This window comes from Anser anser (assembly GCF_964211835.1).
Source record: "Anser anser genome assembly, contig: HAP1_SCAFFOLD_319, whole genome shotgun sequence".
Classification (NCBI taxonomy): domain Eukaryota; kingdom Metazoa; phylum Chordata; class Aves; order Anseriformes; family Anatidae; genus Anser; species Anser anser.
Genome location: NW_028153756.1, coordinates 60702 through 78423, shown reverse-complemented (window position 1 = coordinate 78423; position 17722 = coordinate 60702). Strand labels below are relative to the sequence as shown.

The 17722-nt window shown below is 53.5% G+C and overlaps 1 protein-coding gene across 1 annotated transcript; it reads left to right on the top strand.

Annotated features, from left to right (window-relative positions):
• The first annotated feature begins 2801 nt into the window (after positions 1 to 2801).
• Positions 2802 to 4621, top strand: LOC310891560 (olfactory receptor 14C36-like). Its single transcript, XM_083853823.1, has one exon. It carries the CDS (start codon positions 3600 to 3602, stop codon positions 4608 to 4610), a length of 1011 nt encoding a protein of 336 aa, XP_083709949.1. The 5' UTR covers positions 2802 to 3599; the 3' UTR covers positions 4611 to 4621.
• The last annotated feature ends 13101 nt before the right edge of the window (positions 4622 to 17722 follow it).

Sequence of the window (17722 nt, the reverse complement as noted above, 5' to 3'; positions counted from 1 at the left end):
AGGCTTTGTGTTAGGGTCAGGGTTAGGTTTAGGATTAGAGGTCAGGGTTAGGGCTTAAGGTTAGGGGTTAGGTTTAGAGTTAGGGTTACAGTTAGCCTTAGGATTAGGAGGGTTTATGGTTAGGGTTTGGGTTAGGGTTTGGGTTAGGGGTTAGGGTTAGGGGTTAGGGGTTAGGATTTAGGGGTTAGGGTTAGGGGTTATGGGTTAGGATTTAGGGGTTAGGGTTAGGGGTTAGGGTTAGGGTTAAGGCTAGTTGTCAGGGGTCATATGGGTTGGGGTTAGGCCTTAGGCTTAGGGTTAGGGTTAGGATTGTTAGCCCTACGGTTAGGCCTAGGGTTAGGGTTATGTTTAGGATTAGGGTTAGGCTTAGGGTTGGGGTTGGGTTTAGGGTTAGGACTGGTAGGCTTTGTGTTAGGGTCAGGGTTAAGGTTAGGATTAGGGCTCAGGGTTAGGGCTTAAGGTTAGGGGTTAGGGTTACAGTTAGCCTTAGGATTAGGAGGGTTTAGGGTTAGGGTTTGGGTTAGGGTTTAGGGTTAGGGTTAGGGGTTAGGCTTTAGGGGTTAGGGTTAGGGTTAGGGGTTAGGGTTAGGGTTAAGGTTAGTGGTCAGGGTTCATATGGGTTAGGGTTAGGCTTTAGGCTTAGGGTTAGGGTTAGAATTCATAGGCCTACGGTTAGGCCTACAGTTAGGCCTAGGCCTAGGGTTAGGGTTAGGGTTAGGGTCAGGGTTAGGGTTAGGGTTTGGGTTAGGTTTAGTAGGGTTTAGGGTTAGGGTTAGGGGATAGGATTAGGGTTACGTGTTACGGTTTAGGGTTTGGGGTTAGGGTTAAGCTTAGGGCTAGTGTTCAGGGGTCATAGGTGTTGGGGTTAGACCTTAGGGTTAGGGTTAGGGTTAGGATTCATAGGCCTACGGTTAGGCCTATTTTTAGGCCTACAGTTAGGCCGCAGCCTAGGCATAGGGTTAGGGTTAGGATTATGGGTCAGGGTTAGGGCTTAAGGTTAGGGGTTAGGTTTAGAGTTAGGGTTACAGTTAGCCTTGGGATTAGGAGGGTTTAGGGTTAGGGTTTGGTTTAGGGTTTGGGTTACGGTTTGGGTTAGGGGTTAGGGTTAGGGGTTAGGGTTTAGGGGTTAGGGTTAGGGTTTGGGGTTAGGGTTAGGGTTAAGGCTAGTTGTCAGGGGTCATATGGGTTGGGGTTAGGCCTTAGGGTTAGGGTTAGGGTTAGGATTGTGAGACCTACGGTTAGGCCTAGGGTTAGGCCTACAGTTTGGCCGCAGCCTAGGCCTTGGCCTAGGGTTAGGGTTAGGATAAGGGTTAGGCTTAGGGTTAGGGCTAGGGGTCATGGTTAGGGCTTACGGTTTGGGTTATGGGTAGTAGGGTTTAGGGTTAGGGTTTTTGTTAGGGTTTTGGTTAGGGGTTAGGATTAGGGTTAGGGGGTATGTTTAGGGCTAGTGGTCCATGGTCATAGGGTTTGGGGTTAGGCCTTAGGCTTAGGGTTAGGGTTAGGATTGTTAGTCCTACGGTTAGGCCTACATTTAGGCCTAGGCCTAGGCCTAGGGTTAGGGTTAGGGTCAGGGTTTTTGTTAGGGTTAGGGTTAGGGTTATGAGGCTTTGGGTTAGGGTTAGAGTTAGGGTTAGGGCTCAGGGTTAGGGCTTACGGTTAGGGGTTAGGGTTATGGTTACGGGTTAAGGTTAGTAGGGTTTAGGGTTTGGGTTTGGGTTAGGGTTTGGGTTAGCGGTTAGGGTTAGGGTTAGGGGATAGGGTTAGGGTTACGGGTTATGGTTCAGGGTTTGTGGTTATGGTTAGGCTTAGGGCTAGTGTTCAGGGTTCATAGGGGTTGGGGTTAGACCTTATGGTTAGGGTTAGTGTTAGGATTCATAGGCCTACGGTTAGGCCTATTGTTAGGCGTACAGTTAGGCCGCAGCCTAGGCCTAGGCCTAGGCCTAGGGTTAGGGTTAGGGTTAGGTTTAGGGTTCGGCTTAGGGTTAGGGTTGGGGTTGGGGTTAGGGTTAGGACTGGTAGGCTATGTGTTAGGGTCAGGGTTAGGGTTAGGATTAGGGGTCAGGGCTAGGGCTTAAGGTTAGGGGTTTAGAGTTAGGGTTACAAGTTAGCCTTAGGATTAGGAGGGTTTAGGGTTAGGGTTGGGGTTAGGGGTTAGGGTTAGGGGTTATGGTTTAGGGGTTAGGGTTAGGGGTTATGGATAGGGTTAAGGCTAGTTTTCAGGGGTCATATGTGTTGGCGTTAGGCCTTATGGTTAGGGTTAGGGTTAGACTTAGGATAGTTAGACCCACGGTCAGGCCTAGGGTTAGGCCTACAGTTAGTCCGCAGCCCTGGCCTAGGCCTAGGGTTAGGGTTAGGGTTTAGGGTTTAGGGTTTAGGGTTTGGGGTTAGGATTGTTAGGCATGTTTCAGAGATGTTTCAGAGATGGTTCTCATGGTAATTCTTTCGTGGGTCAAAAATTCCACTGAACATGGGCCTCCCTTAGTGCCTGTCGAGTCCTGACACTCCTCACGCTGTTATCGTGTGAGAGTCACCACCATCAGGGTGAGCCATCGGCACCCAACCATGAACAGGAGACAAAAGGGAGCTTCAGGGCAGTGAGACCTTGGGAATGTCCAGCCTTCAGCCAGCAGAAACCCCCTGGAGGTGGCAAGGAGACGTGGCCAGTGCTGCACGTGGGGCAGAATACCTGCATCCATCAGGGCAGGGCTGGACGTGAACAGCTGAGGGGGGACCCTGAGGAGAAGGCGTGGGTGCTACGAGGACACCATAGGAGCCAGTGGGACATGCTGAGAGGGAGCAAGGCCAGCTCTTTACGGGGCTGCACTAGAGGCAGCGGGGGCCACCCAGACCCTTACCCACTGTGCACTGACATGCACTGACATCTGAGATGCTCAGATACTCAATGAACTTCCTTCAGAGAAGGAGAGCTGGCAGAGGGAGAAATCCTCACAGCCACCTCCCCACGGTAAGTGTCTGGGTGCAGGGCAATGCCGCTGCGCACCCTGCCAGGCTCTCCTGGAGCTGGCACAGCCCTCAGGCGATGGCAGCTGTCAGGAGGACGCTCGGTGTTGGAGTTGAAGGGCACGCAGGGCTTGTGTGCTGCAGGGCCAGCGTGCAGGGCCCGAGGGCTCTGTTCTCTTGGGGCCGGCTGCAGGCTGTGCAGCCGGGGGTGCAGGCAGGGGTGCCCAGGGCTGTGGTGCAGAGCAGGGTCCCTGCTGTGCCCCAGGGGCTGTGTGGCGGGGCAGGGCCTCTGCTGCCTGCCAGGCTCAGCACTCAGCCTGCCCGGGGAGCTGCCCAGGGGCTGCGGGGAGAAGCTGCGGCTGGAAGGAGCCCCCCCGGCACGGCACGGCACGGCACGGCAGGGCAGGGTCCTGCTGCTGCCCAGAGCCTGCTGCCTGGGGCAGGCTGCTCACAGCCCCACACCTCCCCAGGGCACTGCACAGCAGAACTGCCCACCAGGAGCTACCTGAAGGCAGTGCACTGCCCCCTGCTTCTTGTGGCACCCTCAGAGCACCAACCAGAGAAAAGACAAGGAGCGGCAGAAAGATCGTCCTGAAATGAATAAGGCAGTATGTTGTCTGTGTGGTGTTTGTTGAGACATGCAATGGATTTTGGTCGGAAAAGTCCTTGAATTTCGCAGTCTTTCCTTCGGTTGGACAGGCTCCATTGCTCAGAGGCAAGAAGTGTGTAACAGCAGCTCCATCACCGAGTTCCTCCTCCTGGCATTCGCAGACATGCGCGAGCTGCAGCTCCTGCACTTCGCGCTCTTCCTGGGCATCTACCTGGCTGCCCTCCTGGGCAACGGGGTCAGCATCATAGTCGTAGCCTGCGACCACCGCCTCCACACCCCCATGTACTTCTTCCTCCTCAACCTCGCCCTCCTCGACCTGGGCTCCATCTCCACTTCTGTCCCCAAAGCCATGGCCAATTTCCTCTGGGACACCAGGGCCATTTCCTACCCAGGATGTGCTGTACAGGTCTTTTTGCTAGTCTTTTTGATTTCAGCAGAATTATCTCTTCTCACCATCATGGCCTACGACCGCTACGTTGCCATCTGCCAGCCCCTGCACTACGGGACCCTCCTGGGCACCAGAGCCTGTGCCACCATGGCAGCAGCTGCCTGGGGCAGTGGCTTTCTCCACGCTGTGCTGCACACTGCCAATACATTTTCACTGCCTCTCTGCTGTGGCAATTCCCTCAACCAGTTCTTCTGTGAAATCCCCCAGATCCTCAAGCTCTCCTGCTCAGACTCCTACCTAAGGGAAGTTCAAGTTCTTGTGGTTACTGCTTTTCTATTTGGGGGGTGTTTTGTTTTCATTGCTCTGTCCTATGTGCAGATCTTCAGGGCTGTGCTGAGGATCCCCTCCCAGCAGGGACGGCACAAAGCCTTTTCCACGTGCCTCCCTCACCTGGCTGTGGTCTCCCTCTTTATGAGCACCATCATGTTTGCCCACCTGAAGCCCCCCTCCATATCCTCCCCTTCCCTGGACCTGGTGCTGGCAGTCCTGTATGCAGTGGTGCCTCCAGCAGTGAACCCCCTCATCTACAGCATGAGGAACCAGGAGCTCAAGAATGCCATATGGACACTGATGACCAGGTGTTTTTCATAACCAATAAACATTCTTGCCTCTCTTCTTCTGAAAACACCTGAAAATGTTACTCACGATAGGCCATGCCTGCCCTTTTTTCTTGTGTTGCTGGTACTTTCCACTAATATTCTGAGTAATTTTGTTCACTTAGAAATAATATTCTTCATTTTGGTTTTCCATTTAAACCAAATAAAGTAACATTGTTTCTTATATCCTTCCTCTGAGGCCTTTTGTGTAGCTGCAGGGACAGTGCCTGTGTGCAGAGGTGGAGGGGAAAAGAGTCGTGGCCCAGCAGTCCAGCCTGGGAGTGCCAGCTCTGGGTCCATGCAGAGCTGCTCTCCTGCCACTGCCACCCTCTTCTGCTGAGCCCTGCTGGCGGTGTAAGGCCTGGCTGCTCTTGTAGCTTGGTGCCAGTGCTGCTGTGTGGCCGTGCTGGGACCGCAGGCAGGGACAGGCATTGGGCACTTGAGTGACACAGCTGGCCTCCAGCACAGCATTTCCCTCCTAAAAGAGCCGTGCCAGAAGGCACACGTCATCTTTTGGAGTTGCCGTCACATCAGAATGTGCTCAAAGAGAGTCCCAGATGCTCCCTGGGACACAGGATGTGCTGGGAGAAGAGCAGGGCCTGTCCAGGTGCAGGGGAGACATGGGAACAGAAACCCTTTGGTGCTGCTGCTATCTGCAGGCACATCGTACGCACATGGAGAGAGGAACAAGAGCGAGCACAAAGGCCATCAGCTATCCCTAGGGGTGTCATGAAGACCAGTGGGTCAGAGTGTCTTCAGGTCCCTTCATCCTGAGAGTAACAACCATGGGGCATGTGCCTGAATAGCACAGAACAGTCCAGATGGAAGGCACCTTCAGAGATCATCTAGTCCAAAGTGCAAGACGTGAAAGCAGCTCTGAGATGTGCTTCCTTGCACCTCCGAGGTCCCTGTGCCCATTCCTCATGCCTTGTGGCATCTCAGCGGAGGGCAGAGCAGGGCAATGCACCGCAGGGCTGAGGTGCCTCCCAGCCTCTGGCAGTGGCTGCAGGAGCCAGAGGGACCCTGCAAGTGTGCAGTGCACTGCCCCTGTGTGTGCAAGGCAGGGACCCGTGTCTCTGAAGAGCCCAGTGTGTATGAGCAGTACGTGAGGCCAGCTCAGATGTGGGCACCTCACAGAGCCCTGACATTTCTCTGTGCAGAACTCCAGTAATTACCCCCAGTGTTCCCATGAGATTTCTGTCACCCTCCTTGCACACGTTCATTGCAAATGCCTCTCTCTGACATATCATGCTACCCTGCCTTCTGGACTGGTGGCGACAGCAAACTGGAGGCTCTTGGTGACAGCCAACATGGCTTCACTAGATCGTGCCTGACAAATCTGGTGGCCTTCTACGATGGGCTTACAGCATTGGTGGAGAGGGGAAGAGCAACTCACGTCATGAACCTTGACTTGTGCAAATCATTTGACGCTGTCCCACACCATATCCTTGTCTCTCAATTGGAGAGACGTGGATGTGATGGATGGATCACCTGGTGGGTAAGGAAGTGGCTGGATGGTCACCCTCAAGGAGCTGGAGTCTACAGCTCAATGTCCAAGTGGAGGTCAGTAAAGAGTGGTGTTCCTCAGGGGCCAGTATTGGGACCAGCACTGTTTTAACACTTTGTCAGTGACACGGACAGTGTGATTGAGTGCAATCTCAGAGACTATGCTGATGACACCAAGCTGGGTGGTGCATTCGATACACTGGAGGGAAGGGATGATATGCAGATGGACCTGGACAGGCTTGAGAGATTTTCCTGTGAGAACCTCATGAGAATGGCTAGAGAGCAGCTCTGAGGAGGAGGACCTGGGGTGTTGGTGGATGAGAAGCTCAACCTGTGCCGGCAATGTGAGTTTGCAGCCCAGAAAGCCAGCTGTATTCTGGGCTGCATCAAAGAAGTTTGGCCCAAAGCTTGAGAGAGGTGATTCTCTCCTTCCACTCCGCTCTTGGGAGACCCCTCCTGGATTACTGCATTCAGCTCTGGGGCCCCGAACTCAAGAAGGACATGGAAGTATTCGAAGGAGTCTAGAAGAGGCCAAAAACATGACAGAGGGGCTGGGGCACCTTTTCAATGAAGACTGGCTGAGAAAGCTGGTTCTCTTCAGCCTGGAGAGGCCCTATAGCAGCCTTCCAGTACCTAAAGGGGGCCTTTAGGTAATGTTTTAAAACTAAAAGAGGGTACTTTAAAATTAGGTATAATGAAGACATTCTTTCCTTTGGGAGTGGTGGTCAATTTAACAGGTTGCCCAGAGAAGTTGTGGCTGACCCATCCATTGCCCCTTTGTGGCCAGAAGCCTCCCGTGCCAAACCAAGCTGGAGACCCCCCCTGCAAAGTTGCTGTTTAACCTCATCTTTTCTGCATGGGGCCTCCTCTGCACCACAGAGCCCAATCTCAGCTCCCACTTTGCCACAAGCGTTCTGCATGGGCGCTACAGGGCCTAACTCTCCCATGTCCTGCCCTGGCTCTGCCATCCTGCTGGGCAGGGGAGAGGGTGGTGAGAGCAAAGGGATGCATTTGGGGGTGGAACGTGGGGCCTGGCAGAGACAAGGAGTCGAGGGAGAGGACAGGGCGAGGCAGCAAAGGCAGCACGAGCGGTGGTGTTGGTGCAGGGCCACATTTGTGCCAGGAGCATGAGTGGGCATCAGGTGGCAGGAGGCGAGGGTGATACTGTAAAAGCCAGTCAAAGGAACTCTCTAAGACTCAATTTGGAGTTTTAGAAAGCAGGCGTTCTTTCATTGAGGTGCTGGACTTAGTGGGGATCACTCCACCTAGTGTGCTTACAGAACTGTTTGAGCTATAGGGGTTATATACAATCAAAACATACATGTTAATCAGATTTCCCCAAAACATATTCATACTATTTCCTGTAACTCATTAAAATCAGTAAATGTCTCTGACCCATGCACATTTGTTTCCACTGGTGGTCTTTCAGGGGTCTCTGGTGGTCATCGGTAGTCTTCCTCACTATGTTCGTTAGTTGAATCCAGTTCTTGTCCATGCTCAAGCCATCTAAATCTTTCTTCTCTTCTTCTTTCATCTTAGGCATGCATACAAAGCTTAGTTGCTTACACATCCAAGGATATACGCATAGCATGAGTTCCTCGCCTAATCTTCTGACACATCCTCTAGGCCTGGGTCGGCTTGCCCTCATTCTGAGATACAAGTCTGGAGGCTCTTATAGATAAAGCTGACTAATTAGTGAGTAAGGTAACATCAGGGATGAAAGTTTCTAAACTTCCTTCTGTCTAACAAAACCTAGTAAATGTTTCACCTACCTGCTAATGAAGCTTTTCAAATTTGATGCCATTGTTCTGTCAAGGAAGAGACCATTTTTCCTTTCAGCTCGCTAGGGAGGGGAGGCCAGGAAGCGCCTCCCAAGGCCGCTCCTGCCAGCAGAGACAAGGCCATGGCCGAGGGGAGGGGAGGAGGCTGGAAGGGCGGTGGTGAGGTCCCTGCCGCTGTGCGATCTGGTTGCCCCGCAGGAGATGTGCTGGCCGGCAGGCCTTGTGAGGTCACCCAGCGCGTCACAGAGCACCCCAAGGCAGCAGGGATGGCACTGGAGAGGCGGGTGGCAGAGCGCAGCCAGGGGCTGGCTGTGGGTCCCCTCTGCTGCAGCCGCCTGACGGAGCGTGGCAGGAGGAGGGCAGGCAGGGCTCGTGGCAACCACGCTCACGGTTGCCTTGCCACAGGCTGCTGCAGAGCTCGGGCATGGCCACCACAGCCCCAGCCCCTTGCAAGGCACCGCAGCTGCTGGGACAAAGGCAGATCCTGATATAGAGCCAAAAGAAAAGGAGGTCATTGGTGAATAAGCTGAACAAGACTGGACCCAGTACTGACCCCTGGGGGTCACCAGCAGCTACAGGCCTCCAACTAGACTCCACACCACTGAGCACAACCCTCCGAGCTCTGCCATCCACCCAATTATGAATCCACCTCACTGTCCACTCAGGTAGGCCATGCTTCCTGAGCTTGTCTATGAGGATGTTATGGGAAACAGTGTCAAAAGCCTTTCTGAAATCAAGGAACACCACATTCACTGCTCTCCCCTCATCTGCCCAGCTTCTCGACTCATCATAGAAGGCTATCAGGTTGGTTAAGCGTGATTTCTCCTTGGGGAATCCATGCTGACTACTCCTGATCAACATATCCTCTACATGCTTGAAGATGACCTCCATGACCAGGTTCCGTTGCGGTACATTCCAGAATGGGCAGTTTCTTGTGAAACTCTTGGATTTGGTGAATAAATGTCATTGCATTTTCCAAGGAGAAGAGAGCCTCTCTTTCCCACCTTGTGATGCTCTGCATCAGGGGCAGAACAGCTCCATACATGACAGCAGGCTTGGACCGGACTGCAGGAAGAGCAACCAGGAGGAAAAGAGCCTGGGCACAACCAGGGATGCCATATGAGCCGGCAGTGCTAAACACGGATATGGTCATGTCCACGCTGGGCTGCACTAGGAGGAGTGTGTCCACCCAGGCAAGGCACTTCTCATCTTCCATGACTCCACACTGGTATGGCCCTAACTGGAAGAGTCTTTCCCAGTATGAGGCTCCTTTTCTGAAGGAATAGTGAGGAATGGAGAGGGTTCACAGGAGGTGTGCCAAGACAGGGCTAGGGGTCATGCGTGTGGAGGCTGAGAGCCCTGCGCTTCCTAGGCCTGGTGAAGCTCAGGCTCAGGGCACTCTTGTAGGAGCTCCTGAGAGCTGGAAATCTGCTTTCAGAGATGATGGCCCATTTTGGGTAGGGAGAAAGAACGTGAGAAAGGAAAGCCACCACAATCTGCTGTTTTGGAGGTCCAGCATGGTGATGAGCAGAAAGAAATGGCACTCCAAGGGCAGTGCTGTGGTGACTGCCAGGGAGCCTGGATCAGCCCATGGCTTTGTGTTTCAAGTCAAAGACAGTGAGCACAAGCAGTTCCTAGTATGGGTAGGGAGATGCTGCGGTGGGGAAGCAGGTTGGATGTCCCCAGGCTGCAGGGAAAATGGTTCAGGCATGGGGCAGGATAGGACAACCTGTGGGGAGACGTCCAAGGGCACTGACAGGGCTGGAAGGCCCTGACAGAGCAGAGGTCTTTGTCCCCTTGGCTCTGACTGCTGTCTCTGCCACTGGGACCCAGGAGACGACACACTGTGCTCCTGGCACTGAAACCATGTGGCCTCCCTGCAGCCCTGTGCACTGGTGTTGTACTGTTGTCCTTTAGCTGCCATCACACAGCCCAGATCCCCCTGCCCCTTGAAGAGCAGCATGAGGGACAGAAGCTCTCTTCCCAGAGCTGGGTGTCAGGCCTTGGTGTTTGCTTTGATAAAACACATGAAGGTTTTGCTCGGCATCAGGGCCACCTTTACTTTGCCTTTGCCTGCCTGTCGTCACTGCCTCCCATTTCCTTCTCTAACAGGTCCGTGGGGGAGCTGTGGTGGTAATGGCCCCCAGTGGGACCAATTAACACTCCCAGAAACTTCAGCATTTCTTCTGGCCTTCCCTTCTTGTGCGCCCGGCGCTATCTCCTCTCAGGACCAGAGGTCCACGGACTCAGCACCAAATACACCCTGGGGCTCAGTACAATGCAGAGAGCCCTCCTGTGCCCTCCTTCTGCCCAGCAGTTCCTTCAAGGCTTCAGGGCTTGTACATCTAAGTGGGGAGATTTCGGGAGGGTAGCGAATGAGGCAGATTTCAATGAACAGTTGATAACAAGAGAGTTTTCCCTTCAGGTTGGATTCTTTCTTGATGTATTTCGATTCCCTGCCCTCTCCCTTTGCTATTGACCCAGAGGGTCTCCTAAGGAGGCCTGGTCAGCTTGGAAAAGCGGTCCCTTGAGGCCAGACAGTCTGTGGGCAACCTTGCTCCTCACCTCCCCAGCCCCACCATTTCTCTCAGGAGCCACCTGGGACTTGCAGCACTTCTCCTCCCATCAGACTTCTCCAGTCGGGGCTGCAGCTGCATGTTACAGCTCCTTTGCACCAACTCCCAGACCTTTTCCCCACAGAACTGCCTGCACGCAGGCACAGAAGGATTGCTCCCCATTGAAAACCAACCAAAGTTAAGTGTGATGCAGTTCAGTAAAACACTCTCCTCAGCTGTGTGCCCAGTGCAAGCTGCAGCTAATGACGGTCACCTTCCACAAGGGATGGCCATACAAGAACTGTTTCAGACAGAGTGTTTGAGGTGATGAACATGCGCTCTTTTTTAAATTTTATGTATTTATTTTTATTTTCTTTCCTATGTTGGAATAGTTTGTTCACCCTTCCAGGCAGACCTTGCTAGGTTCAGAGGCCCCTCTGTACTGGGGCTGGGAGCTGTCAAGAGGACCTGTGGGAGACCGGAGGCCCTCAGGAGCTGCAGGTGGAGGCTGGGCAGTGTGTCTCAGATCATCAACACTGGCCATTATTAACTATTAAAACAAAGGAAAACAAAATCACAAAAATTGTGAAAGCGGAAATGTGCATCAATCATAAACTATCAATGCTTTAGAAGTTTGCCTTTATTTCTGTTTAGTTTTGTTTTCTTTTATTTTTTTTTTAATTTTTATTGACATTTCAAAACATTTCTAGTATTGTTAGGCCAACACCATTAAATAAGATCATTCTGCATCTTGTACAAAGCCCTGTGACCCGCCCCCCCCTTGCCCCCCAAATCTTATCTGCCCATGCAAGGTCCATGACAATTCACAGTCTTTGCAGAAAAGTAAATAACACTGAGATTTTGACCTCGCTGCACAGATGGAGGAAATCAGGGCCATGAACCTGCATGCAATATTCATTTTTCCAGGTGAAAGGAAAGTGTGGCAAAAGTAGAAACGATGCTCAGCTGTCCTTTAGGGCCAGGACAGAGTATGCATTCCCTTCAGACAGGTGAAGAGACGGAGTTCACCTGCCTGGCTTTAGATGGTCCCCTACAGCACAGGAGGATTCAGGCCCCACAGCATCTCCTCTGTCGCCAGCAGAAATTGGGCCTGAGGTCAAAGGACCACAAGGCATGTTGTCAGGGACCTCAGGAGGCCTGCAGCCCAAGTTGTCACAAGCACAGCCAGAACAGGCTGTTCAAGGCATGATCCTGTTGCATTTTGCAAAACCAGCAAAGATGGAGACTGCACAGCCTCCAGGTGACGCCTGGCTGAGCTCATGGTGAAAAGGCTTTTTGCCTTCTCTCCAGCCTGAAGCTCTCCTCTTTCAGCTTCACAGCTGTTGTCTTTTGTCCTCCCACCCTGAACCCAGCTGAAGATCCTGGCTCTGCATCCTCCACAACCCCCTCAGAGCTACAGCCAGAGGAGGTCCCCCTCGTCCTGCCCTTCTCCAGGCTGGACAAGCCCAGCACCCTCAGCCTCTCCTCACAGGCAGAGTGCTCCAGAGCATCTTGGGGGCCCTGTGCCAAACCCGCTGCAGCTTGCTGACATCCCTCCTGTCCTGGGGACCCAAAATCTGGATGCCGTCTTCCGGATCGTCCCTTCCCTGTATCCCCTGGCCTTTCCCGGCTCACACAGCCCAGGATGCTGCTGGCTGTCCTTGCTTGGTACAATTCCGTTGTTATTATTCTCCCTTCCTTTTCTGTCCTCTTCAACAGTTTTTACCTCAACCGACAATTTCTTTCCATTTTCTGGTTCTCTCCCATATCCCTGAGCTCAGAGGAGAGGGAGCTTTTTGGCAAAGACTAAGGCAGGAATGCGGCACTGAGTCCCTCAGCCCCATCTGTGCCCGCTGCTATGAAATGACCTCTGGCACTGAGGAGACGTGGGGGGGTGCCTCCCATGACTGGCGTGTTGGAATGGAAGGTACACGGACTCTTTAGGAAGGACAGGCTAAGGACACGAGGAGGGGGCATCGCCCTCCCTGTCAATGAGCAGCTGGAGTGCCTGGAGCTCTGCCTGGGGACAGATGTGCCTTAGGGAGGTTCTTGGGTGCCCCCGTAATGCTTTTATACCCCAGGGAGGTTCCTAGTGCTCCAGAGAAAGCCTTGGATGCTCTGTGGAGATGCGTTCGGTTCCCAGAGACATATCTGTGTACCCCAGGGAGGTTTTAGTGAACCATGGGGAGGGGCTGGAGGTCCCCATGGGGGATCTCGGCTATCCCTTGAGGTGCTTGTGTACCCTGGGGAGACGGTTCTGAGTTCCGTGTCAAGACTTGGGTGTCCAGGGCAATCTTTGTTTGTACCAGGAGGTGCTTGTGTGTCCTGGGGAGATGTTACAATGCTCAAAGAAGATGCCTGGGTGCCCCGGGGGCATGTCTGGGTGCTCCAGGGACACGCCTGGGTGCCACAGTGAGTGCGTTATTGCTCCAGATAGATGCTTGGGTGTTCTCAGAATGTATTTGGATGCCTCTGGGAGACGCTTGTGCGATCTGGGAATTTCTTGGGTTCATAAGGGATTGCTTGCACACCCCAGGGACAGGCTTTGTCATCAATGGGAGGAACCTGGGTGTCCCACAAAAGTGCATGGATGCTTTGTGGAGATGCTTGGGTGCTCCACAGAGATTCTCACGCGCTCAAGGAAGGTTGTCTGGGTCAAGCAAGGAGATGCTAGCGTGCCCTGGAAAAATGCTTGGGGATTCCAGGGGGATCCTTGGGTCCTCCAGGAAAGTGCTTGTGTTCCCCAGGGAGATGTTTGTCAGGTTTCTCCAAGGAGGTACTTCATTGCTGTGTGGAGATGCTTGGGTCCTGCAAGGATTTTCTTGGGTGCCCCATGGAGATGCTTGGGTGCCCACGGTTGATGCTACTCTTCCACAGAGAGGTGCTTGGGTCTTCCAAGAAGGTATTAGATAGAAGTATGGAGATGCTTGGGTGCTTGAAGGATATTCTTCTTATTTAGGGTAGATTCTTGAATGCTCTAGGTAGGTGCCTGATATCTCCAAGGAGGTGCTTATGTGCCCTGTCACGATGCGTGGGTGCCCACGGGGACATATTATGACCCTTCTAGGTGCTTGTGTACCACATGGAAGCTCTTGGGTGCCAAGGGAGGTGCTTCCCATCTCCAGTGAAATGTTTGTGTGCCCCAGGTGGTGGTATGGAGCCCTGGGGAGATGCTTGGGTTCTCCACTCAGATGTGGGAGTGCGGTGGGGAGACCCTTGGGTACTGCCATGAGGTGCTTGAGTGTTCCAGGGAGGTGCTTGTGTGCTGCGGGGAGATGCTTGGGTGACCTGGGGAGAATTTGGATGCTCCAGAGAGGTGTTTGTGTGCCTCAGGGATATGTTTATGTGCTCTGGGGAGAAACTTGTTTGACCTGGGAGTATTCTTGGGCTCTCTAGGAAGCTGTTCAGTTCCTCTGAGAAGACACTCGGAAGCCCCAGGAGGTGGTTGGGTACTGCAGAGAGCAGTTTGTGTGGTGCAGGGAGGTGCTGGAGTGCTCCACTTGTGCTGCTGAGTCCCTTAGAGAGCTGCTTGGTTGCCCCTGTGAGATTCTAGGGTGACTCTGGATGAAATTCTGACTCACAAGCAGGTGATTCCGGTCCCAAGCAAGGTGCTTGGTTGTCCCAGGAGGTGCTTGTGTACCATGAGAAAAAGCTTACAGACCCTGAGGAACTCCTTGGGTGCTCCAGGAAGGTGCTTGGATTCTCCAGGGAGATGCTTGTGTACCCAGGGAGATGTTTGGCTTACCCAGGGCGATGTGTGGTTTCTCCAGAGAGGTGCTTCATTGCTGGAGGGAGATTCTTGGCTGCTTGAAAGATATTCTTGGGTGACCTTTGAAGATCCTTGGGCACCTACAGGTGTTGATCTGGTTGCCTAGGGAGGTGTTTGGTATACGAAGGAGATGCTCTCAAGCATATCCTTAGGGCACCTAAACACCTCACTGGAACACCAAAGCCTCTCTTTGTATTATCCAAAAAACTCCCCAGGGAAGCCAAGCACCTCCCTGGAACACTCAAGCACCTCATGGCAGTACCCAGGAATCTCAAACCCACACTCCTACATCTGAGTGGAGAACCCAAGCATCTCCCCAGGGCTCCATACCACCACCTGGGGCACACAGACATCTCACTGGAGATGGGAAGCACCTCCCTTGGCACCCAACAGCTTCCATGGGGTGCACAAGACGCTCCTTAGGTCATTCAAGTATGTCCCCGTGGGTACCCGGGCATCCCCCAGGGGACACTAACACCAACGTGCAGGAGCCAAGCATCTCCCCACAGCCCTCCAGCATCTCCCTGGAGCCAAGCACCACACAGAAAGCACCCAACCATCTCCCTGGAGCACCCAAAATCCTCCCTGGAGAAACAGAGCTTTGCCCTGGATCAAACAAGCCTCTCCCTTGGGCACACAAGCACATCTCCTAGGGTACACAAGCATCCCCAGATAGCACTCAAGCATTTGTCTGCAGCCACCAAGAAACTTTCAGGATCACCAGTCCATCCTCCTGGGACATCCAGGAAACTCCCTGCATCACCCAGGTGTCTTCTTGGAGAAACCAAGCATCTCCCTGCACACCCAGGGAGCATCTGGATAGAGCAGCTAAGAAGCCTGGGGAGCAGCCAGAATATTCTTGGGATAGCGAAGAATCTCCATGGAGCAAGAAAGCATCTCCTGAGGCACCCAGGCATCTCAGGGGAGCACACAAGCATCTCCTCTGCACTCACCAGCACATCCTTCAAGTTTCCTGGGCCATTCAGGCTCACACTGCGCTTCAGCCCCTGCTCCATCGCGCACTCACCTCCCTGTCCTGCCCTGCTCCGCCCTCAGAGCTGCTGCCAGGGGTTCCATCCCGAGTGGGGCCTGCCCGCACCCCTGGCCCTTTATCCTAGCTGGGCTGCCGTGTCACGGCCCCACTGGGACACCTGGGTGACACAGCCACCACTGACCCCCTGCCCACTGTGACACCTGGGTGACACAGCCACTGCTGCCTCCTGCCCACTGGGACACCTCGATCACACAGCCACCGCTGCCCTCCTGCTCACCAAGGTTTCTCCTTTCAATACCCAACCACCTCTGTGGGACACCAAAGAATCTACAGGGCTACTCCCTCATCCCCTGGGGACACCCAAAAACATCCTGGGAGCACCCAACTCTCTCCACAGCACACACTACCATATTCCCAGGGAAGCCAAGCACCTCCAAGAATGCCCCATGACATCCAAGTACCATTCTGGAGAACCCAAGCAACTTCCTGGGGCACTCAGGCATCTCCCCAGAGAAAGCAAGCAGCTTTACGGAGCACACAGCACTCGCTGGAGCTCTCCGGTATCTGTCCAGGGCACCCCAGCACCTCCAGAGAAAAGAAGGCACCAACCGGGAGCACCCAAGCAGCTCCCTGCAGCACCTGACTTTCTCCCTGGACACACAAGGATCTCTCTGGAGCACTCAATCTTTAAGATTTTTCTGCATCTTAATGGTTCAAAAAGCACCTCTCTGAAGCATGCCAAGACCTCTCTGGAGTACCCTATCTTCTCCCTGGGGCACCACGTAGATCCTCAGGACACCCAAGCATCACCCTGTGTCACCCATCACATCCTTGGTACAAACAAGCACCTTCCTTGACACCAAAACATAGCCCTGGAGCACCCGTGCCTCATCGCGGAGCACCCAAGGATCTCCCCAAGACATCCAAGCATCTTCCCAGGACACCCAAAATCCTTCCTGTCACCGCTGGGGCTGAACGTCTGCAACACCGTTTGTGCACCAGACACTTGGTTCCCGTTGTGCTGTGGGACTGCTCAAAGCCAGCCCCTGCTCGAGCAGCTGCTGAGCTCCAGCCCCTGCTCAGGCTGCAGCAGGACTCTGGCCCTGCTCAGCCTCGCACACCGCTTCAGCCCCTGCTCCATCGCGCACTCACCTCCCTGTCCTGCCCTGCTCCACCCTCTGCTGCCTGCTGCCAGGGGCTTCCATCCCAACTGGGGCCTGCCTGCATCCCTGGCGCTTTATCCCAGCTGGGCTGCCGTGTCACGGCCCCACTGGGACACCTGGGTGACATAGCCACTGCTACCCTGCTTTGCACTGCAGCACCTCTAAGCATTTATTTCTTTGGACTCAGAGGTTTGTCAGTGACAGTTCAATTTAAAAGAATTTATCAGATTCACCCCCAAGAAAAAAATATATCTGGCAACTTCTGTAAACTTCACAGGTAATGAATACCAAATAATTCTTGAAGTTTTAATCAAAAGTGGTGGTGGGGTTTTTTTGGTGGTTCTTTGTTTCTTGTCCGTTGTTCCTCATATCTAATCTAAATCTTCCCTTCTTTTGGATTCAAACCATTGCTCCCTCCTTGGTCTATCATCTCCTTGTCAAGCTCATGAACGGTCCAACCTGACACACAGGAAGTAAGCCAAGTGGCAGGAGGATGACACGAATGAGAAAGGAACTCCTGACCAAAATCAACAGGAGGAGGTGGCAGATAAATGGTGGGAGCTTGCTGCCTCCCAGCATCAAAGGCTCAGTGATTCTGAACAGGAGACTCGTTACCGTTTGTGAGTTTAGGGAATGAGAGGGGACTGTGGGGCAAGCTCCTGGCTAGACAGAGGGTCCAAGTCCAGCTGCTGGAGGGATCCGTATTGTACGTGTGTTTGTACAGGTATATGTTTTCCTAGAATATACCCTAGCAGAGAACAAGCCCAGCATTCATTCAGTTTTGTCCTGGCTTTGCTTGCTTTGTAGTGTGTTTGGGTGTTTCAGAGATGGTTCTCATGGTAATTCTTGCGTGGGTCAGAAATTCCACTAAACAAGTACCTCCCTTAGTGCGTGTAGAGTCCTGACACTCCTCACGCTGTTATCGTGTGAGAGTCACCACCATCAGGGTGAGCCATCGGCACCCAACCATGAACAGGTGATAAAAGGGAGCTTCAGGGCAGGGGGACCTTGGGAATGTCCAGCCTTCAGCCAGCAGAAACCCCCTGCAGGTGGCAAGGAGACGTGGCCAGTGCTGCACGTGGGGCAGAATACCTGCATCCATCAGGGCAGGGCTGGACGTGAGCAGCTGAGGGGGGACCCTGAGGAGAAGGCGTGGGTGCTACGAGGACACCATAGGAGCCAGTGGGACATGCTGAGAGGGAGCAAGGCCAGCTCCTTACGGGGCTGCACTAGGGGCAGCGGGGGCCACCCAGACCCTTACCCACTGTGCACTGACATGCACTGACATCTGACATGCTCAGATACTCAAAGAACTTCCTTGGGAGCTCTGGGGATACGT